Below are 23,615 nucleotides of genomic sequence, written 5' to 3' on the forward strand. Positions count from 1 at the left end.
TTACTTTTGGCTGCACTGGGTCCTAGTTGATGCACGTGTGCTTCCTCTAGTTGCGGTGAGTGGGCTTCTCTTGTTGTAAAGCACAGGCTCTAGGGTGAATGCCCTGGAGTAGTTATTGCTCCGCAGCGTGTGGAATCTTCTTGGACCAGGATTTAACCTGTATCCCCTGCATTGGCAGGGGGATTCTTTAGCACTGGACCACCAGGGAAGTCCAGAAATAATATTCTTGACAATGTGATGATACTAAAGGTTTTGGTGATTCAGAGTCTATGTCATACCTCGGCCTCATCAGTGGGAATATTCGACATTGTAACTATGTTGCCGATGCCACAACCCCAAAAGACAGAATGTGGAATAAATTTTCTTATTTTACTAAAAGCAACAAAGTACAGTTTTTAAGTCTTGTAAATACCGTAGCCAGCTATACATTTGTGATGGGGTTGGTCAACCCTGCGTCTCTTCAAGAGATTTCCCCCCCACATTTTGTAGAATATAGCTAACCCCAGTCATTTCAGTGGTATTCTCTTCCACATATTCGGTCTCTCTGTCCCCATCTCTTTCTTCAACCACGTTTGCAGTTCTTCCTTATTACTGAAATATATGTTCCCTAACCCCTCCCTTGTGGCTTGGCTTTCATATTTCCAGGTACATAACATTCATCTCTTGAAAAATTGCTGTATTTTCAAATAGCGCTTGTAATTTTCCTTCACTGTCGTGAAGGGGTTTGTTTTCTCCACATGTGCTCGCATGGCACAGGAGGAAACCTGAGGTTATTAGAGTGTAGCAAGATGAGTAATGGGCTGGAAACTCAGGCTTTAAGTTCAGGGTTTGCCACTGACTCATCCTTAAACCTGGATAAGATGCTTCCTAGTCTCTCTGTGATGCAGTTCCTGTTTTTCTTAAATGGCGTTAGCATGAGCTCATCTCAGAAAGCGGTCTTGAGAGGTAACAACTAGATGCAAACATTTTGTAATATTGATCCCTTAATAATAGCCTATTAATTTATAAAGGATATATCTACATTTGGTTTTTGTGTTTTTTTTTAGTTCTCCTAATAATTCTCTGAGAAAGGTAGTCTCATTTTGCTGTTTAAGAAACCACAGCGTGTAGATGAGAGAAAAATTCCACACCTTTTCTAGGATTGTGTATGTATGTTTATACATATATGTGAGCGTTTACTAAAATATATTGGGTTGGCCAAAAAGTTGTTCAGGTTTTTCTATAAGATGTAATGGAAAAGCCCAAACAAATTTTCTGGCCAACTCAATATATACCCACAAGCATTCATACATGTAAATTGAAAAGTACGGTTCACAGTGATGGAAGTTTTTAAAGGAACACTCAACTGAGGGTAATAGTTGCTTTCTACAGTAGAAACGTCCAACCACCCTGAGTAGTATTATTTTCACTTTGATTCTCCAAATTTAGTTGTTCTTCCCTCTCAGAATTTCAATACATTTTTTCCTCTCTGCTAAAGAAGACTTGTGATGACCAGTTTTCCCTTTTATTCTTAGAAGATTTTATCTTATGCATTGTGATACATGAAATTCCTATCATTATTATAGTTGCCATTTCTTGAACCTTTCTCTTTCCTAAGGTCAGGGTGCCTGGGAAGCTTACGTCAATATGGAAACTCTCGGTCACTCATGGGTGGGTTAGTGCCCTGGATGAGAAGATAAAAGGAGTCACAGAGACTTCTGTGAATGACCATCCTCCCTGGGCACAACCACTGACCAGAAGACTTCATCACCCTCCCCACCTCCGGTCAAGGAGAAGCCAGCTGTGGCAGCAGTGGGGGGAGGAGCAGTGGTGCTGACCTGCAAGAAAATCATGCTATATTGACGACAAAGAACATCATCATGTCTATACAGCTTCTAAGATTCCTCAAACCAGACCAGCCTGTTCCCTTTCTCTAGATTATATGGAAATCTTAGAGTGGCTGTGATGACTCAGTGGTGGAACTATGACAGAATCGTGCTGTCTAGAGATGTTGGAGAAGTTCAGAATCAAACAGCCCGACATGGCAGCGCCTGCCCCCACGTGGCTGTTGAGTGCTTGAAATGTGGGCCGTGTGGCTGAGGACCTAAACTTTCAACGTTATAGAATTTTTTTTTTTTATCCAAGTGCTGAATGTTTTTTTATTTATCTTTTTTTTAAATTGAAGTACAGTCAATTTGCAATGTTGTAATGTTGTGTTAATTTCTGTTGTATAGCAAAAAGAGTCAGATATATATACACATTCTTTTTTATATTCTTTCCCATTATGCTTTATCTCAGGATATTGAATACCATTCCCTATGATATACAGTAGTACCTTGTTATCCATTCTATATGTAATAGTTTGCATGTACCAACCCCAAGCTCCCAATTATTCCTTCTCTGTTGTTCGGTTGCTAAGTTGTATCTGACTCTTTGCGACCCCATGAACTGCAGCATGCCAGGCTTCCCTGTCCTTCACTATCTCCCAGAGTTTGCTCAAACTAATGTCCATTGAATCCATTCCTTCCCCATATTATCCAGCAATTTGACTCCTGGGCATATATCTGGACAAAAGTATAATTCAAAAAGATACCCACACCCTTATGTTTATAGCAGCATTGTTCACCATAGCCAAGACATAAATGTCCTTTGACAGATGAATAGATAAAGAAGATGTGGTACATACACACACACACACACACACACACACACACACACAATGGAATACTACTCAGCCATAGAGCAAAATAATGCCATTTGCAGTAACATGAATGCAACTAGAGATTATCATACTAAGTGAAGTATATCAGAGAGAGAAAGACAGTATCATACAATGTCACTTATATATGGAATCTAAAATATGACTCAACCTTACAGATTTTTAATTAATTTATTAAAAAAACTACATGTGGCTAGTGACCATCAGATTGAACAGTGCAAAGAAAACCATGCATGTTCCTTAGGAGACTAATCACAGTGACATCAAGGGACTTTGCCATCCACTCATCTTGAGACTACTTTGAGGGTAAAAAGAGGTGAAACAGAGAGGACTTTGAAAGCCAAGGGCAAGTGTGTAGAATTGCAGTGTCGACCCATGGACATGATGGTGGCTTCTCAGAAATGACCAGGAAGCAGTGTTTCATATTGTGACCCTCCTTTGATTTTTTTTTTTTTTTTTTGCAGGCTCCTTCATGTTGGTGAACACGTCCGGGAGACCCGAGGGACAGAGAGCCCACCTCCTCCTACCTCAGCTGAAGGAGAATGACACCCACTGCATTGACTTTCACTACTTTGTGTCTAGCAAGAGTAATTCTGCCCCCGGGTCACTCAACGTCTACGTGAAGGTCAATAATGGGCCTCTGGGGAGCCCTATCTGGAATATATCTGGAGACCCTAACCGTACATGGAACAGGGCGGAACTGGCCATCAGTACCTTCTGGCCTAACTTTTATCAGGTATGCCTTTATTTTTCATTTCCTGTCTTGAAATATCGTCTAACTTCTGAAAATATAAATCATTTTTCTATTAGTCTAATTGGAGAATGGATAAGAAGCATTGGTATTTTTAGACCGAGTTAAAGTTTGTGCTCTTGGATAGGGAATATATTAAAGCTTTGTTTGTACATTACCTTGAGAAATGAGTAAAAAGCTAAAAAGTTAAACTTGTTTTATATATATCAAGTTAAAAAAATAGAAACAGTCATCTGCAGCAGGGCAGGAAGTACTGTTTGTAAGGATGTTTAACTTTCTGGGTTGTGTGTGTGTGTTCAGTAGCTCAATTGTGTCCGACTTTTTGCAACCCCATGGACTATCGCCCACCAGGCTCTTCTATCCATGGAATTCTCCAGGCATGAATATGGGAGTGGGTTGCCATTTCCTCTTTCAGGGGATATTCCCAGACCATGGATCGAACCCATCTCTCCTGCATCTTCTGCCTTGGCAGGCGGATTCTTTACCACTGCGCCACCTGGGAAGCCGGCAGTACATATGTAAATTGCTAAAATCCTTTCAGGGTGCACTTGGGCAATACATTTTAAAAGTGTTAAGAAATTAGATAAGTCTAATTTAAGCAATCTACTATGAGGAGTTCATCTTAAGGAAATAATGAAGACCGGTTGCAGCTAATTAGCTACAAGGATATTCATGGCGGTGTGTTTACAATAATGAAAAATCAGGAACAGTATTACATTTCTAACAATAGAGGATGAGTTAATGTATACCACCTCAATACAAAAAGTCATTTTTCAACCATTAAGAATAACATTACAAAAGATCATTTAGTAATATATATAAGCTTATGTTCTTAAGTGGATTAAACGGGTATAAAATCATAAAGCATCATTTTAGATTCAATTTTAAATTAAATATATATGTACTAATACATAAATATGTATATGTAATTGCCCTTCCCTGTTGGCTTAGATGGTAAAAGAATCGGCCTACAATGCAGGAGACCCAAGATCGATCCCTGAGTCAGGAAGATCCCCTGGAGAAAGGAATGACAACCCACTCTGGTATTCTTGCCTGAAAAATCCCATGGGCAGAGAAGCCTGGTGGGCTACAATCCATGGGGTCACAAGAGTCCAACACCACTGAGTGACTAACACTTTCACTTTTCACATACATAATTAAACTTTATGGTGAAATAAATAAATGAAAAAGTGGTATAGCCCCAGCTAGTGACTTGAACTTTTTTCTTTCCATCAGATGTCATATCCAAAATTTTGCACAATGCCCATGTGCTGTTTTTGTGTATAAAACAAAAAAGATTAAACAGTAATTTTTCTTCCAGAGGAAAAATGCTCTACTTACTGCATATCCTTCTTTTTTACAAAGGTATTGATAACCTGTCAGGGGCATAATTAAAAAGTATGGCCTTTAGGACAAAGTTTCTTCTTTTGCTGGATTAAAATGGAAGCAAGGGAAGTGGGTTTGGCTAAGGTAGGCGTCAGAAGGATCTATGTGATGGATGAGGCTAAGAGGCTGATTGTTTTGAGAAACTCCTTTTGGAGGAGACCTTCCTACAGTAGCACTCGTGGTAAAGAACCTGCTTGCCAATGCAGGAGACAGCAGGAAACGTGGGTTCATTCCCTAGGTCGGGACAATCCCTCGGAGCAGGAAATGGCAACCCATTCCAGTATTGCCTGGAAAATCCCATGGACAGAGGAACCTAGTGGGCTACAGTCCATGGGGTCGCGCAGAGTCAGATGACTGAGCACATACGCAGAATCTCACAGTAGAGCAGGCCCCTCAGGTACCCATCTGGAACCTGCATGAGAGCCCTCCTTGGTCTCCTTGGCATCTAGAGAAGATCAAAAGGTGCATCCCGCTCATCTCTGCCCTAACCTTCTTCTTTCCCCACCCAGAACTTCTAAGACTCAACTCTTTCAGGACCCTCCGCAGCTGCCAGAGCCTAGTGCATAGGTTTAGTTTTGACACTGGCTACAATCCAGTGCCTAGATCCCACATGCCACAGTTAAGAATTGGAATGCTGCAACTAAGGATCCCAAATGCTGCAACAAAGACCCAACAAAACAGAATAAATATTTTTTAAAAAAATACAAAGGAAGTGACACCTTTTGGAGACCCTTTCTCACTGTCCAGGGACTCTGCTTCCCCCAGACACTCCATTATTTAGGCTACAAGATATTAATACATGATAAAGATCTAGCAAATTAATGTGGAGTGACCATATGCTTCAAATACTACCATATTAAAATACTTTATATTCATATAATACTTTATTTCTATAAGATGCTTTTTACACTTTTGAAGGTAGTTTTGATCTCATGAGTTAAGATTGGTGAATGAAGTCTTTTAAGGAATTTCATTTTATACTGTTATAATTTCGCATTATAATATTGCTTCAAAACGGGTAGCATCATCATCTAGTAAAAGAACATATGCTTTACGTCAGATAGAACTGGATTTGGATATGAAGTCAATTTTAAGTTTGGGCAACTTAAACTTATGAGCCTTCCTACTTCCAGGACTAAGTGTAAAGACAAGGCGAGGCATGAAGAGGAAGGAAAAGCACAATTTGGAATGTGCTAGTCTCTCAATAAATGGTGGTAACTGATGGAGATTCAGATTTGTGCTGTGCTGTGCTCAGTTGCTCAGTCGTGTCCGACTCTTTGCAACCCCAGGGACTGTAGCCCGCCAGGCTCCTCTGTCCATGGGGATTCTCCAGGCAAGAATACTAGAACAGGTTGCCATGCCCCCCTCCAGGGGATCTTCCCAACTCTGGGATCAAACCTAGGTCTCCCACATTTCAGGTGTATTCTTTACCATCTGAGCCACAAATCAGATTTGTGGAAAACATAAAAAGGAGAAGTGGATAATAGTTGATGCTTTCTCCTGCTAAGTCACTCCTTAAATGTGTTTGGTGCCGTGGCAGAAAGTGTCCAGTGAAAAAAGTTTCCAGGAACAAATCCTTCATTGAAACGCTGGATGAAAGGGAAGAACCAAGGGCTTTGCCACCAGAACGTTATAGCAAGGTAGCCCTGGTGCTGCCATCATGGTGCTCTGCCTACCCCTGGGGAGCAGGTGCTCTGGGTGGGGGAGGGCAGGAATGGGGATGCTATACTGAGCTCCTTCTATCTGTCCTGTCTCTGATCCTCCCTTACTGCTTTGTCAAGAATGTCTGTTTCTCCCGTATCTTTGGCTACAAAATCCTGAGTCAGTTCTCACCTCGGTCAGAATCTGAGTCTTGTAAGTTGTTGGGTTTGGAAAGGTTTTTAGCTCAACTAAACACCACTGGTCAGTAGGTGCCCAATATGCTAATGGAGATCAGTGGAGAAATAACTCCAGAAAGAATGATGGGATGGAACCAAAGCAAAAACGATACCCAACTGTGGGTGTGACTGGTGATAGACACAAAGTCTGATGCTGTAAAGAGCAATATTGCATAGGAACCTGGAATGTTAGGTCCATGAATCAAGGCAAATTGGAAGTGGTCAAACAGGAGATGGCAAGAGTGAACATCGACATTCTAGGAATCAGCGAACTAAGATGGACTGGAATGGGTGAATTTAACTCAGATGACCATTATATCTACTACTGTGGGCAAGAATCCCTTAGAAGAAATGGACTAGCCATCATGGTCAACAAAAGAGTCCAAAATGCAGTACTTGGATGCAATCTCAAAAATGAGAGAATGATCTCTGTTCGTTTCCAAGACAAACCGTTCAATATCACAGTAATCCAAGTCTATGCCCCGACCAGTAACGCCAAAGAAGCTGAAGTTGAACAGTTCTATGAAGACCTACAAGACCTTCTAGAACTAACACCCAAAAAAGATGTCCTTTTCATTATAGGAGACTGGAATGCAAAAGTAGGAAGTCAAGAAACACCTGGCGTGACAGGCAAGTTTGGCCTAGGAGTACAGAATGAAGCAGGGCAAAGGCTAATAGAGTTTTGCCACGAGAACGCACTGGTCATAGCAAACACCCTATTCCAACAATACAAGAGAAGACTCTACATGTGGACATCACCAGATGGTCAACACCGAAATCAGATTGATTATATTCTTTGCAGCCAAAGATGGAAAAGCTCTATACAGTCAGCAAAAACAAGACCAGGAGCAGACTGTGGCTCAGATCATGAACTGCTTATTGCCAAATTCAGATTTAAATTGAAGAAAGTAGGGAAAACCACTAGTCCATTCAGGTATGACCTAGATCAAATCCCTTATGAGTATACAGTGGAAGTGACAAATAGATTTAAGGGACTAGACCTGATAGAGTGCCTGATGAACTATGGACAGAGGTTCGTGACATTGTACAGGAGACAGGGATCAAGAAAATCCCCATGGAAAAGAAATGCAAAAAAGCAAAATGGCTGTCTGAGGAGGCCTTACAGATAGCTGGGAAGAAAAGAGAAGGGAAAAGCAAAGGAGAAAAGGAAAGATATTCCCATCTGAATGCAGAGTTCCAAAGAATCGCAAGGAGAGATAAGAAAGCCTTCCTCAGCGATCAGTGCAAAGAAATAGAGGAAAGCAATAGATTGGGAAAGACTAGAGATCTCTTCAAGAAAATTAGAGATACCAAAGGAACATTTCATGCAAAGATAGGCTCGATAAAGGACAGAAATGGTATGGACCTAACAGAAGCAGAAGATATTAAGAAGAGGTGGCAAGAATACACAGAAGAACTGTACAAAAAAGATCTTCACGACCCAGATAATCACGATGGTGTGATCATTCACCTAGAGCCAGACATCCTGGAATGTGAAGTCAACTGGGCGTTAGAAAGCATCACTACGAACAAAGCTAGTGGAGGTGATGGAATTCCAGTTGAGCTATTTCAAATCCTCAAAGGTGATGCTGTGAAAGTGCTGCACTTGATATGCCAGCAAATTTGGAAAACTCAGCAGTGGCCACAGGACTGGAAAAGGTCAGTTTTCATTCCAATCCCAAAGAAAGGCAATGCCAAAGAATGCTCAAACTACCGCACAACTGTACTCATCTCACATGCTAGTAAAGTCACGCTCAAAATTCTCCAAGCCAGGCTTCAGCAATACATGAACCGTGAACTTCCAGATGTTCAAGCTGGTTTTAGAAAAGGCAGAAGAACCAGAGATCAAATTGCCAATATCCGCTGGATCATCGAAAAAGCAAGAGAGTTCCAGAAAAACATCTATTTCTGCTTTATTCACTATGCCAAAGCCTTTGACTGTGTGGATCACAATAAACTGTGGAAAATTCCAAAAGAGATGGGAATACCAGACTATCTGACCTGTCTCTTGAGAAACCTGTATGCAGGTCAGGAAGCAACAGTTAGAACTGGACATGGAACGACAGACTGGTTCCAAATAGGAAAAGGAGTACGTCAAGACTGTATATTGTCACCCTGCTTATTTAACTTCTATGCAGAGTACATCATGAGAAACGCTGGGCTGGAAGAAACACAAGCTGGAATCAAGATTGCTGGGAGAAGTATCAATAACCTCAGATATGCGGATGATACCACCCTTATGGCAGAAAGTGAAGAAGAACTAAAGAGCCTCTTGATGAAGGTGAAGGAGGAGAGTGAAAAAGTTGGCTTAAAGCTCAACGTTCAGAAAACTAAGATCATGGCATCTGGTCCCATCACTTCATGGGAAATAGATGGGGAAACAGTGGAAACAGTGTCAGACTTTATTTTTTTGGGCTCCAAAATCACTGCTGATGGTGATTGCAGCCATGAAATTAAAAGACGCTTACTCTTTGGAAGGAAGGTTATGGCCAACCTAGATAGCATATTTAAAAGCAGAGACATTACTTTGCCAACAAAATTCCGTCTAGTCAAGGCTATGGTTTTTCCAGTGGTCATGTGTGGATGTGAGAGTTGGACGGTGAAGAAAGCTGAGCGCCGCAGAATTGATGCTTTTGAACTGTGGTGTTGGAGAAGACTCTTGAGAGTCCCTTGGACTGCAAGGAGATCCAATGAATCCATCCTAAAAGAGATCAATCCTGGGTGTTCATTGGAAGGTCTGATGTTGAAGCTGAAACTGCAATACTTTGGCCACCTCATGGAAGAGTTGACTCATTGGAAAAGACCCTAATGCTGGATAGGATTGGGGGCAGGAGGAGAAGGGGACAACAGAGAATCAGATGGTTGGATGGCATCACCGACTCGATGGACATGGGTTTGGGTAGACTCCGGGAGTTGGTGATGGACAGAGAGGCCTGGCATGCTGCAATTCATGGGGTTGCAAAGAGTCGGACATGACTGAGCGACTGAACTGAACTGAAACACCACTGGCCTGTGTATTTTGGATAAATCTAGTCTGTTCTCTTGGGCATCCCTTTGTTTTTATAACCTTTCTGCTAACATGATCTTTATTAGCATGTGTAGCATTTCAAAACTTTTCTTAACAGAGTGGAGTGTTCTTGCCACAGTAGTCATTTAGTGGAGCTTTTCCTGTTTATGGGAAAATCGTATTCTGCAGGTACCCATTCATGATGATGACTTGCATGGAACACAGGGACTTGCAGGTTAATTACTGTCCATTAACACACAAACGATCAAGGGTGTGGAGATTGAAAGTGAAACTGAAGTCTCTCAGTCGTGTCCAACTCTTTGTGACCCCATGGACTTTAGCTCGCCAGGCTCCTCTGTACATAGGATTTTCCAGGCAAGAACACTGGAGTGGGTTGCCATTTGATTACCATGTACTTAACTCCTCAATTAAGTGTTTGTCCTAACCACTGTGACGTAGGACCTGCCCCTCTATTAGGGGGCAGCATATGCCCAGGCTGCCTGCCTTTGCCAGGGCACCTGGGCTGTAGCCCCTGCTGGCTTTGATTTACACACTGACTTTGCCTTGTGAAGAATAGTGTTTTCCTCTCACAGGCACCATTTTGCTTTGTTGTGAAGGTTTTAGAAAATACTTCACTTGGATTCCCTTCCTTCCCTGCTCCTCTCTCTTCTTCCCCACCCCCACAAGTTTCTGGAAGCCTCTGATGGATTCCTCTGGGTTCCTAACCCCATGTGCACCCAGAGACACCCCTGGAACCCCACATTCACTGCCCTGCTTTTGGATACAGTGTCTCTGAGTACTGACTGAGGCCAGGAGGGCAGTGATCTTTAACAGAAATGGTTGTTTTGAAAAGGAAAAAATGCACAGGTGGTCTAGAAATCCACCACCACCACCCCCAGCTCCTGAAATAAGGGGTCATGCCAGGCAGGGGACAGTGACAAGGAGGATGGGAAAGTCAGGGAAGATGACGGTGTTCTGGTTGCTCCACTTGTTGTTGTCTAGTCGCTAAGTCGTGTCCAACTCTTTTTGGGACCCATGGGCTGTAGCCCACCACACCTCCTGTAAAAACAAATCTCTTAGATGCACTGTAGGGCCTGGCAGGAGAGGAGAGGTGGATCCCTGCTCTCAGTTCTCTGTACACCAAACTTACCAAGGTACTAGCATTTCAAGGGAGGCTAAGCCAAGATTTACCCTTTACCCATCTGCCATCTTTCCTGGTGGATGATGGTTTGAGGGAATAGGAAGGACTTGGTCTTTCTTACCTCTTCTCGTTACCTTCCAGCTGGACTCCCACATGGCAGCCTTGGTTTCTTACTGGACTGGCCTTCAGCCCACTTTTTGAGAAGGTCACAAAAGCCATGCTGAGTGGTAGCAGCTCAGTAGGCACTTGCTACTTAGGTGTTGCTAAATTTTGTCTGACTCTTTCTGGCTCTGTGGATTATAGCACACCAGGCTCTCCTGTCCTTCACAGAGTTTGCTCAGATTCATGGTCATTGAGTTGGTGATGCTATCTAACCATCTCATCTTCTGCCACTTTCTTCACCTTTTGCCTTCAATCTTCCCCAGCATCATGGTCTTTTCCGATAAGTCAACTCTTCGCATCAGGTGGCCAAAATATTGGAGCTTCAGCTTCAGCATTAGTCCTTCCAATGAATATTCAGGGTTGATTTCCTATAGGATTGACTGATTTGGTCTCCCTGCAGTCCAAGGGACTCTCAAGAGTCTTCTCTAGCACCACAATTTGAAAGCATCAGTTCTTCAGTGCTCAGCTTTCTTTATGGTCCAACTCTCACATCCATACATGACTTACTAGAAAAACCATAACTTGGCTATAGGGACATTTGTCACCAAAGTGATAGACAGTGTCTATGGTCTGCATGGGTAAGTGTTTTCCAAACTGCATTTCAAGGAAGGTTCAAAGGCACTGGTCAACCAGATGGAAAGAAGCACTGATTTAAGGGAAATTGTATGCATCCTATATCACAAGGCATTTCAGAGCCCATGGGTGACATGTGGCAGGTGCATATACTGGGGTGAAATGTGGACATCCATCTGGGCTTTAGCAGAACATCTCTTGAGTCTCATTGTTTCCTGACGTACACTTGGGGAATCCTGATATGTACTCATGGAAGAAGAGAAGGCTCCCTGACTCTATTAATTCCTTAGCTTATGGTCCTTACTCCAAGTGTGAGTCCATTGAATCACTTTGTACCAAGTGCAAGACAGTCAGCTTGCTTTGTCCATCTGGGAGGACACAGGAAATTAGATATGGCAGTGAAATGAAACCCTGTCTCAGGCAGGAAAGCTGTTCTAATCAGGTACCCTGCCCCCTGCATTTTGTGCTAAAAAGAGATGAGTTTGAAGAAATCAGTGAGGACGTATGAGGCTGTCACTTTACTACAGACACAGAGCTGCATTTAGGAAGCAGAGGGATTCACATGACAGTTTCATATCTTCAAAGATGATGTTTTATCCATTTATTGTGAAAAACTTGCATATCTCTGAGTTTCCTTCCCAGTTTATACTTGTTATTTGATGATCAAGGACAGGTCCTTCTGGGTGAACCTCTTCCATTTCTCTGAGGTCTATCGCTTCTAGCTTCTCATTACTTTTCCTTGTCACTTTCCTATGCCTTAATTTGCTTACATATCCCATTTTGTAGAATGGACATTTGAGCCATGAGTAGAAAAGATTAGAAAAGAACATTTCCTCTTTTCAAAAGAGAAAGGGAAAACACAAGAAAATTGAAGAAATTAGTGTTGATTGGTAGAAAAAGACATGGCCTCATTTCAGAATGTCCTGAGTGATATAACAAAGCACCAATAATCAGCTCCACTGTGAAGCTTGTCCTTTGAATGTTTTTAACCTAGAGAAAGTAGGTTTTAACTTGACTTCAATATGTGCGTCTTAACTAAGGTCTCGGTTCTTTTTTCCTGATTTTCTAAAGTTGTATCATTTGTGGTTTTGCTTTGGCTCTTCATTATCACAAAAACTTTTCTTTTCCTGTGGATGTTTTAGTTTTAGTTTTTTATTTAACTTATTTGGAAAAAAAAGTAGCAGTTTTTGTGAATATGATATACTTAGCCTTTGAGGGGAATGTCAAGATTTTTTTTTATTAATGTCTGATGTGGGCAAATATTTTACATTTTTATTGAATTAAGTATGTAAAGAAAAATGCATAAGTAATACATATGTATTTTGATAAATGTTTGCAAATTAAATATTCTCATGAAGTCATGACCCATATTAAGAAATTGAACATGCTCAGCTCCTCCAAAGACTAGCCCCTCTCCCAGCCTCTGCCCCTTTCATATTAATAGCCCATCCTCAGGAATAATCATGTCTTAACTTCCACTGATGTTGAGGCTGAAACTCTAATACTTTGGCCACCTGATGCTGACTGAGAAGAGCTAACTCATTTGAAAAGACCCTGATTCTGGGAAAGATTGAGGGCAGGAGGAGAAGGGGACGACAGAGGATGAGGTGGTTGGATGGCATCACCGACTCAATGGACATGAGTTTGGGTAAACTCCGGGAGTTGGTGATGGACAGGGAGGCCTGGTGTGCTGCGGTTCATGGGGTCGCAAAGAGTCAGACATGACTGAGCGACTGAACTGAACTGAACTGAACTGAACTTCCACTATGGACTGAATAGTGCCCCCCTCCAAATTCATCGCTTGAAATTCAGTCCTCAATGTGATATACCTTAGCTTTTTATTTAAACCAAAATCAGAAAGGGGCCATGAGGCTCTGTGTGGGAGGACAGACAGATGCCATGGGAGCCCCTTTGTCCTAGGGACTGACAGATGGCTTCTACCAGCCCATCTTCCATGGAGAGTGTTTGTGTTGTAACCTAAGGCCTTTGCTTTGCTCACATGTGGCCTGGGGAAGTGGCAGTGTGGAAAGCTAATTTTACTCCTCACCGAAGCAAGGAGCACCAGAGATGCTACAGGGTTAAACCTCTTCCCATCTCCTGTTTGGCCAACTCAGATCCAGGATGAGTCTTCATGAGCGAACAAAACAGCACTCATTAGTCAGTGGTGTAACCGGTTCCTTCCTAACTGAAAGTCAGCAGCTTCCCCCAAGGCTCCAGAGATGCCGGGGGTACAACATCTTGTCCCCCAGAGATGTTATGTGTTGAGTGATAGAATGTCTATGGGTTCTGTCTAGTCTACATGTCTTTACTTCCCACCACTGCCAATAACATCTGGGAACCAGCAGCAGAAATGAGTATCGAATCCTTCCAGCAGCCAAGTACTTTGATAGAAGTAGGCCTAGGTGTGAATCCAAAGACACTCCTGCAGTTTTGTCCTAAACATCACCGTGAGTGCTGAATTAGTAAACACTGCACCACTGCTTCTGTGGGGAACAGGGCGTCAGTCCCACCACGAGAGCCTCTGGCCATGAGATTTTCATCGACCGGTCAAGGCATAACCTTGGTTTATGTGTGCTTCTGTCAAGGTCCTTATTTAATGTATGTCATTGATTCCTGTCATTGAACGTGGCCAAGAGCACTAGCTCAGGCCTGAAGGAAGTTTATTTATTTAACATATGTGTTTTCTCTGTAAGACACATCACAGCCTTGTGTGCTTGGCAACAACCAGACAGCACTTTAGTGCTGAGCTGGGGGCCGTCTTACACAGCAGCATCGCCAGTAAAAGGCTTGAAAAGGTGAAAAACGTAGAGCATTTCGCCTCGGATGAGGACAGTTGTTAGTGGCAGGAGAGGGGAAGCTAGAAGACAGAGCCCCTTTTTTCTCCAGCCTCTGCTGGGCCATGTGTGTCCGGTGACTCTCGTGTTTGCTGCTCCGTCCTTGTTCTCAAATGACCAAGAACGCTTTGCGAGGATTGATTTTGGGGTTTCAAATAAATTACGGAGCAGTCAAATTCAAATTCAGAATCAGCAAATGCTGGGGATTCATTGTATTTTCTGTTAAATCAGATTCCCTGCCTCCCGCCCAAAAAAGGTGATGTAAGATTAAATAGTGTATGGCGACAAAATTATTCCAGAATAATGCAGTTTGACTCTGTGATTCCATCATACCCACCCCCTGCTTCAGCTTTCAACCTTTCAAATAATCATAGCTTAGGTTAGGCTGGAGGGCAAAGGCATTTATCCTAAAAATGCATGTGTATCAGTAAAAACACAAACATTTAGCTGCTATCTAGTGAATGCCAAAGGACTTTGTGTAGAATGAGATGTGAGAGACTCGAATATGAAATTTTTGTTATAAATTCTTCATAGTTTGGCATCTTTATAGAGGATTTGCCTTCTAAATGAGTGGGGTTTTCTTTCTTTTTCTAAAAATTTTCTTCTTCTTTTTTTAGTTATTTTTTGGCTGCACGGCCTCTTTGTTGCTGCGTGTGGGCTTTCCCTAATTGCAGCAAGTGTGAGCTACTGTCTAGCTGTCCTGTGCAGGCTTCTCATTGTGGTGGCGTCTCTTGTTGCAGAGCACTGTCTCCAGAGCACAGAATCAGTAGTGTGGCACCCGGGCTTAGCTGCTCTGCAGCATGTGGAATCTTCCTGGACCAGGGATCAAACTGGTATCCCCTGCATGGCAGATTCTTAACCATTGCACCACCAAGGAAGCCCTCTTTCATTTTTAGTTTAATTTTTAAGACAGTGTTTTGAGGTCTATCAAGTAATTAATTTCTATGGTTTTGTTTTATGCTTTAAAAATTTGGTAATGATCACTGCAAGGTAATGTGGGCATTTAAAACACACACCCCTGTAATAGAGTTGAAACAAGTCAGCCCAGGAAAGGGCTTTCTCCCTGCCATTGCTAGAGGAGTACAAGGCCCCCCCAGCATGTGCAAAGCATACTGAACTTGCTGAGACAAACTATTGCTATTGACGTATGCTTTCTTGTTATCCAGAGTAATGGCAGCTGCTGGTGAGCCAAGCAGGAAGGTTTTCCTCTTAAGGCAGGAGGCCGGATAGTAAATATTTCAGGCTTTTCAAGCCAGATGGTCTCTGTGGCAGCAACTCCACGGTGCTGAGATTGTGAGAGTCACCATAGATAATCCATAAATGAATGGGTGTGACTGCTTTCCAATAAAGCTTAATTTGCAGACATGGAAATTTGAGTTTCATATACTCATGTTGGGCTTCCCTGGTGGCTCAGACAGTAAAGAATCTGCCTGCCAATGCAGGAGACCTGGATTCGATCCCTGGGTCAGGAAGATCCCCTGGAGAAGAAAATAGCAACACACTCCAGGATTCTTGCCTGGAGAATTCCATGGACAGAAGAACCTGGCAGGTTAGGGTCCCTGGGGTCACAAAGAGTCAGATACACCTGAGTGACTAAGCACAAACACAGACACACACACATTTCTCGTGTATCACAAAATCTTCTTTTGAGTTCTTCCTACCAGTGAAAACTATAAAACCATCCATAGTTTGTGGGCCAGACAACAAAAGATTAGGGGCAGATTTGGTCCATTTGCTATAGTTTGCTGACCCTTGTCTTAAAGTTTGTGTCGTTAAAACTGTGTCGTATAGTTTGGCCCTTGCAGCTATATTTCTAGGTCAAATAGATGGCTACATTCTTACTTCAATCTAAAAATAAAGAATTTAGAACATATATACATTTATGCATTAAAAGTTATATATATATGTGTGTGTGTGTATATGTGTGTGTGTGTGTGTGTGTATATATATATATTTATGTGTATGTATATATGTGTATGGGCTTCCCAGGTGGCACTAGTGGTAAAGAACCTGTCTGCCAATGCAGGACACATAAGAGATGCAAGCTCGGTCCCTGGGTGGGGAAGATCACCTGGAGGAGGAAATGACAACCTACTTCAGTATTCTTGCCTGGACTGGAAAATCCCATTGACAGAGGAGCCTGGTGGGCTACAGTCCATGGGGCTGCAAAGAGTCAGACATGACTGAAGCGACTGAGCACACACACGCGTGTGTGTGTGTATGCATGGTTGTATATTATATGTGTATATGCATACATATGTGTATTTATTCTACATATGGTCTCTCATACCTGCTAAGTTAGGCAGTCAAGTCACATGAAAAAAGTTCAGACTTGGAAGTAGAATAGACCTGGAATTACACCCTGAGTATGTGACCTCAGAAAAATCACGTAACTTTACTGAGTCTGTTCTGTACCTACTGAGGTATAATATTCACTCCAGTGGATAGGTTGACTGAGAAAAATTAGATAATACATACAAAAGGTGCCTGGGACATGGATATAAATGGTAAATAAATGTTTTTTGAATTATTGATTTTTTTATCAAGAAAAAAAATGGTGTGGTTCCCTTAAGAGACTCAAGTCTCACTTCTAATAAAGATTTCTAATAGATTCTGTCCTGTTTGATAAAAATAAGCATGGCCACATCCCACATCAATTTTTACACCTGTTTTTTTCGCTTTCCGGTGGTGCTGTCTATGGTCTTGTGTTAGTTTCCCCTGACTTCCATCTTTCTGGCTCTGCTGCAGGCATCTTCAGACACTCCTGTGATCCACCCCCACCCCTTCATATGTGTGTTATATTTCTGTACAGCAATATTTGTCTTTTGATTGAGTGGACCCGTGTTTGAAAAAAAAGAGACAAAACTGTTTCTGCTTCTGAAGCTTTCTTGGCAGGAGCACTGGCTAGAAAAAAGTACAAAATGGAATACTTGCCAGATAGCAAGGGTTCATGACAAGAAAAGCTTTTCAGGGCATGCTTAAATATGCTTTTAAGAAACTTGTTTAAGGACTTCCCTGGCTTCTCAAGTGACACAGCGGTAAATAATCTGCCTGCAATGATGGAGACTCGGGGGACACGGGTTCAATCCCTGGGTCAGAAAGATCCCTTGGAGGAGGAAATGACAACCCATTCCAGTATTCTTGCCTGGAGAATTCCATGGACAGAGGAGCCTGGTGTACTACAGTTCATGGGGTTGCAAAGAGTTGGACAGGACTGAGCAACTGAGCAGGCATGCACACTTGCAGTCCAGTGGTTAAGACTTTGCCCTGTCTTTCCTGCTCCTTCCATGGAGTTGCAAAGAGTCAGACACGACTGAGCAACTGAAGTGAACTGAGCTCCTGCTCCTTCTCCCTCCATCCCTGAGCCCCGGCAACCACTCACCTGGCCTCCATTTCTAAAATGCTGGCATTACACGTTGTTACGTAAATGGAATCATATTGCGTGTAATCTTTTGTGATGGGCTTTTTCACTCAACGCAGTTCTCTGGAGATTCATCCAGTCATTGGTTGTATCAGTAGTTAGTTCCTTGAATTTGAGTCAATTCTAGTGAGGTGGGTGAACCTAGAGGCTGTTAATACAGAAGTAAGTCAGAAAGAGAAAAACAGATATTATATAATAATGCATATATATGGAAACTAGAAAAATGGTACTGATGAACCTGTTTGCAGGGCAGCAGTAGAAATGCAGACATAGAGACCAGACTTGTGGACACAGCAGGGGAAGCAGCGAGTGGGACAAACCGAGACAGTAGCACTGAGACACATACACTGCCATGAATGAAACAGACAGCTGGTGCGAAGTTGCTGTATAACATGGGGAGCTCAAGCCCGTGCTCTGTGATGACCTAGAGGGTTGGGATGCGATGGGAGGTGGCAGGGAGGCTCAAGAGGGAGGGGACATATGTATTCTTATGGCTGATTCACATTCGTGTATGGTAGAAACCAACACAACATTGTAAAGCAATTATCCTCCCATTAAAAAAAAAAAATTGTCCCTTTTTAGTGCTGACTAGTAACCATGGACATGCCACTCTCAGTTTAATCATTTGCCATTTGAACGGCATCTGGACTGTTTCTGACTTCTGGTTATCATGAAGAAAGCTTCTATAAACATTCATGCGCAGGTTTTTATATGAATAAAAAAGTTCATTTCTCGAACGGTAGAACTGCTGGGTTTTGCATTAAGAATGGTCCTCTTCATGTGGTCTCCCTGGTGACATGGGTTCCTGCTGTGTAGAATGGAGGTAATAATGTCATGTGGACCTGTTAGCATTAACACTAGCCTGACAATGGAGAGCTTTAGACAGTCATGTTTGGAAAATTGAAAACTTTGTTCAGTGGTTCTTTTTTCTCCTTTAGCCTCAACTTCTCTGAGTCCACCATGTCAAAATGTTTTTCATCTTGAGGAACTCAGAGCATGTTGCCCTGCTTCTCCCAGGATCAAACAGTTGTAAAGCCTTCCTCACAAGATTTTTATATCATTTTCCTCACAATTCATACTCTACCATCTGAACTTCAGCCAGCATAGCCCTTCTCTGCATTTCTGATATGGTGCGTTTCCTGCAATTGCTCTATGAGTGGAGCCCCTGAGCCTGGTCACAGCTGACCTTTAGAGCTGTAGGTCCCAGTTTCCCTCTTTATGGTCATGGTCATGTCCACCTCAAGGCCTTTGCACATTTCCTGGAAGATACCTTACACTCTTCTCACCTTTGGCTCGTTCACCCACAGCTCTCAGCTCAAACACCACTTCCTCATGGAAGGTCCTCTGGAGTATGTCCTCCTAGTATCCTGTTCTCTTCTTTCATAGTACTTTAAACATTTTAATTGCATGTATTAGTTGTATAAAACCTAAAACCCCATGTGGTTCCATCTGGTCCATAGAGTCCCCTCAAAGAAGTTGACCAGAAGATATGTTGCATGCATGCATGCATAATAAGTCACTTCAGTTGTGTCTGACTCTTTGCAACCCTATGGACTGAGGCCCACCAGGCTCTTCTGTCCATGGGATTCTCTAGGCAAGAATACTGGAGTGGATGTCCGTTCCCTTCTCCAGGGGATCTTCCCCACCCAGAGATAGAACCCGTCTCCTGCAGCTCCTGCATTGCATGCAGGTTCTTTACTTCTGAGCCATGGGGAAAGCCCAGAAAATATATTATCTTAAAGCAATTTAAATCTTAATATCACCTCTGGAAGACGACTCAACCTCTGTCTTTTGAGTGTTGGTTCCTCCCCAGAGTTCCCCCTCACCTTTATGGGGTGAGACCTTGATTGCAGTACTGTCTGCTCCCCACATTCACCTCCCAAAAAACTGAGTTTTAGTCTTAGTTGTTTTTGCAGTTTTAGAACCTAGACCATTTGACTGTAGGATTACTAGACATTCAATGATGTCTGTGGGAAACATGAACGAATGGTTGAAATGAGGTATCTCATCTATAGGAAATATTAGGTCAAAGTTGATAAAATGGATGAATAATGAAAACCTTTCTTAATCTTCCAGGTGATTTTTGAAGTCATAACTTCTGGACATCAAGGTTACCTCGCTATTGATGAAGTGAAGGTGTTAGGACATCCATGTAGTAAGTTGCTTCAACTTTTAATCCTTCAGGGACATGGTTGGGGGTGTATTTATGTTATGGATGGGAGAAAGTGCTAAAACCTGAAGGGAAGTTTGTCCTGTCTAGAGAGTCCCTGATGGACCTGTAGGCAGTGCCGTGCTAGGCCAGAAGTTCACATACATGTGTCATGTGTGATGCACTGTAAGTGAAAAATGACTAAGTGCCTTGAAAGTGAAAATAAGGAATGGGGACTATGGGAATACTTTGGTATGTTCAAGTATCCAACCTCAGAATAGAATGTTGGGAGCTGAGCAACCAAATCTCTGCAAATCTGTGTGTCTGTGTGTGCTTGGTGCACATGTGTGTGTATGTGTGTGTACAGAGCTTCCCATAATCATTATGTGTTCAGAAAAAGTCAGTCATGTTTGCCTTTTATAAATTCTTTTTTGGGGGCCATGCCTCACAGCATGTGGGATCTTAGTTCCTGGACCAGGAATCGAACCTGCACCCTTTGCAGTGGGAATGTGGAGTCTTAGCCACTGGACCACCGGGGAAATCCTGCCTTTGTAAATTCTGAGTGGCATTGAATGGTACAAATCACTCTCTTCTTTTTTTCCCCTCATAACATTATGTTTTTAGGTCAGCCCATGAGATTGCATCATATAAGTATACTACATTGTATTTTTGTGTTCCTTTATGAATATTTAGTTCCCTCTAAGGCCCAGTTTTTCTCTATGACAGACATGGCTGCAGTACACACCCGTGTGTGTGTGTGTGCACATGCATGCCTCTGCCTGCAGTTTGTGAGGACCTGGCGAGGTGTATTCTTACAGGCAGAGTTGCTGAGATGTCAGGTAGAAACTTAGTTTTATGAGATGCTGCCGAATTGGTATGAAAGGTGTCTGCCCAGCTACACACCCACCAGCAGTGCATGGATGTTTGAGTTGCCCATATCCTTGCCCCAGGTTGATATTGTTGATATTACATCTTTGATCATCTCAGAGATGGTGGCCTGCTTTGTTTTTAGGGTCCCTGGCTTTAAAGAGAAATTGGCTCATTCAGACCATTCTGAATCTCTGCTGAAGCATGCATGTGTGCTAAATTGCTTCAGTCGTGTCTGACTCTGTGTGACCCTGTGGACTGTAGCCTGCCAGGCTCCTCTGTCCATGAGATTTCCCAGGCAATAATACTGGAGTGGGTTGCCATGCCCTTCTCCAGGGGATCTTCCCAACCCAGGGATTAAACCTGCGTCTCTTATGTCTCCTACATTGGCAGGCAGGTTCTTTGCTGCTAGCGCCACCCTTTCTGCTAAAGGTCCCCAGCCAAATCCATGGGAGTGTGGTTATAGCTATGCTGATACTAGAAATAAAAACACTTGCAGGAATGTCTAGCTTTTACTGCGTGGGCTGAGACATGCCCCAGTGATTACTCCACATGGTAGTCACAGGCAAGCGTGGGTGGCTGATATCCGCTGGGCTATCATGACACTGTTGTTTGATTCCACCCCAAAGGGTCTGAGATCTTTATCTGGTGTCCAGGTTCAAGCTCAGCAATCATCTTGTTCATTACCCAGTCAGGACGTTCCTATTGTAACTCGGTGCTTGGCCTTTTCTTCTGTCAGCAATACTAGCGAATTCAACAAGAATTTCGGTCCCTTTTTTCTGAAAAGGCAGGAAAAAAAAAGAACAGCGCTGTCCCTAATGGGAACAGCAAGGCAAATTCAAGAAGCAGAATATAATTACCTGAGTTGGAATTTGGCCAAACGCTCAGAGTCACAGCCTCAGGCTTGGAAACATGCCCTGAGATCCTCTCAGGCGCATGAACGTTCAGGGCCTCTGATTCACCTCTCGCCAGAAGAGAAGTCAGACGGACCTACTGTGTGCCCAGCCGCTTCCTGGAGCAAACCTCGCCACCCGGCAGGTGTCTCTGTTGCCCTGGGCACAGGTGCAGAGGCCGCTGGCCAACAGAACAGCTCCTGAAGTGGATCCCCACCCATCGGGCAGGATTCTAGTCACTGCCTTCGGTAGGAGACAAAGACTTAATGCTTCCCGTTCCATCAGAGCCTTCCTGAAATGCGTCTCCCACAGTTCGGTGCATTCTTCCCAAGACCAGCTGCCTGCAGCCACAGAAATGGTGTTTTTGTCTCTCCTTTGGAGAATACCGGTGCTGATACCTAATTGGCTCTACAAACTGCTGTTAGGAGATACAGAATCGCAAAACAGCCTGGGTCCCGAGGTGATGGATGCTACAACGGTGTGTTGAACTGTGAGCTTTAAACGGTCTTGATGATGGCCTTTCTGTCGTTATCTTCTCCTGAATTGCTAAGTTTATGGGGAAAACATGCAAATAAAGATTTTAAAGAAGGCAATCGTTTGGTCTTAAAATGGAAAGCTTTATAGTTTGTATTCTAGGGGGTTTCCTGTCAGGGTTTCTAAATAATAATCAATTATTTTGAAATGCTGAGGCTCATTAAATTTACATCGTGAAGGAGCATAAATATTTCATATCCAAAATTCTGCTTTCCCCAAAGATGTAAAACTGCTGAACTTTATTTACTTCACTCTAAAGGCTCCTGTTTGGATTCATATAGGTTTATGAGCAGGCATTACGACAGTTTTTTAAAAGTAGCTGTTCTGTTAAGGGTATACAGTTGCTCATAAAATTGATTTTCACGTAGTGACAGTAAGATGCCAGATCGTTTTGAAATGTGGAGATGACTGTGCAGTAGCTTCACACCACTTCTGGTGAAAATAGATAATTTCTGTATTTGGTGTGCTCGCTAAAGGTATATTTTGAATTTGGTTCAATAATCCTGGTAGGAGAAACTGAAGAAGCAGTTTTTTCAGCTTCATAATATTGTCTCCTGTTTTTAAGCAGGTCATAACTTAAGCATATGTGGGTATTATTATTATTATTACTTTGTGGTGCTGGTATGTATTTTTATATTTTATAAGCTATGCAGCATTTTAACATCACATATCATTCCATTCATCCTCTCAAAGTTGTATGGGAACATGGGATGTTTTTCCTTTTACTTGGGCCTTCTAATATTTCCTTCATTAGTGTTTGCAGTCTTCAAGGTACAAACTGAACTTCTCTCATTAAATGTATTCCTATGTGTTCATTTTGATACTACTCTAAAGGAGCCTAGTATGCTCCAGTTCATGAAACTCCACTTGGTAACTGAAAAGCAACAACAAATAAATGGAATTGCTTTCTTAGTTTCATTATTAGATTGTTCATTACAAGTGTATAGAAACACAGCTGATTTTTGTACATTGACCTCATATCCCGAGACCCTGTTGAATTTACTTATTATAAGCGTTAATTGTTTTCTGTGGATCCTTAGAATTTTCAAGACCCATGATCTTTAGGTTTAGTTTTATATTCTATTGTTCAATCTGGGTGCCTTTTATTCATTTTCCTGCCTACTTGCTGTGGCTGGAACCTCCTGAACAGTGCTCAGTACAAGTGGAGAGAACAGACATCATTGTTGTGTTCATGTCTTTGGAGGGAAATTTCCAGCCTTTCACCATGAAATGTGATGTTAGCTGTGGGTTTGGGTTTTTCATAGATGCTCATTATCAGGAAGGTCTTTCTCTTATATTCCTACTTTGTTGGGTGTTATTTA

The 23,615-nt window shown here is 42.5% G+C and overlaps 1 protein-coding gene across 11 annotated transcripts in view; it reads left to right on the plus strand.

The window, feature by feature from the left end:
* The window catches only part of PTPRM (protein tyrosine phosphatase receptor type M), a 649,319-nt gene that overhangs the window by 236,146 nt on the left and 389,558 nt on the right, over positions 1-23,615 (plus strand). For all 11 annotated transcript variants that reach the window (XM_081561596.1, XM_081561601.1, XM_081561595.1 and 8 more), the window contains exons 3-4: positions 3,163-3,434; positions 19,927-20,005. In XM_081561596.1, the coding sequence (XP_081417722.1) occupies positions 3,163-3,434; positions 19,927-20,005 (351 nt within the window). The remainder of the gene's footprint in view (positions 1-3,162; positions 3,435-19,926; positions 20,006-23,615) is intronic.

Source organism: Giraffa tippelskirchi, chromosome 14, assembly GCF_054371585.1.
Source record: "Giraffa tippelskirchi isolate mGirTip1 chromosome 14, T2T-mGirTip1v1.2.pri, whole genome shotgun sequence".
NCBI classification, from domain to species: Eukaryota; Metazoa; Chordata; class Mammalia; order Artiodactyla; family Giraffidae; genus Giraffa; species Giraffa tippelskirchi.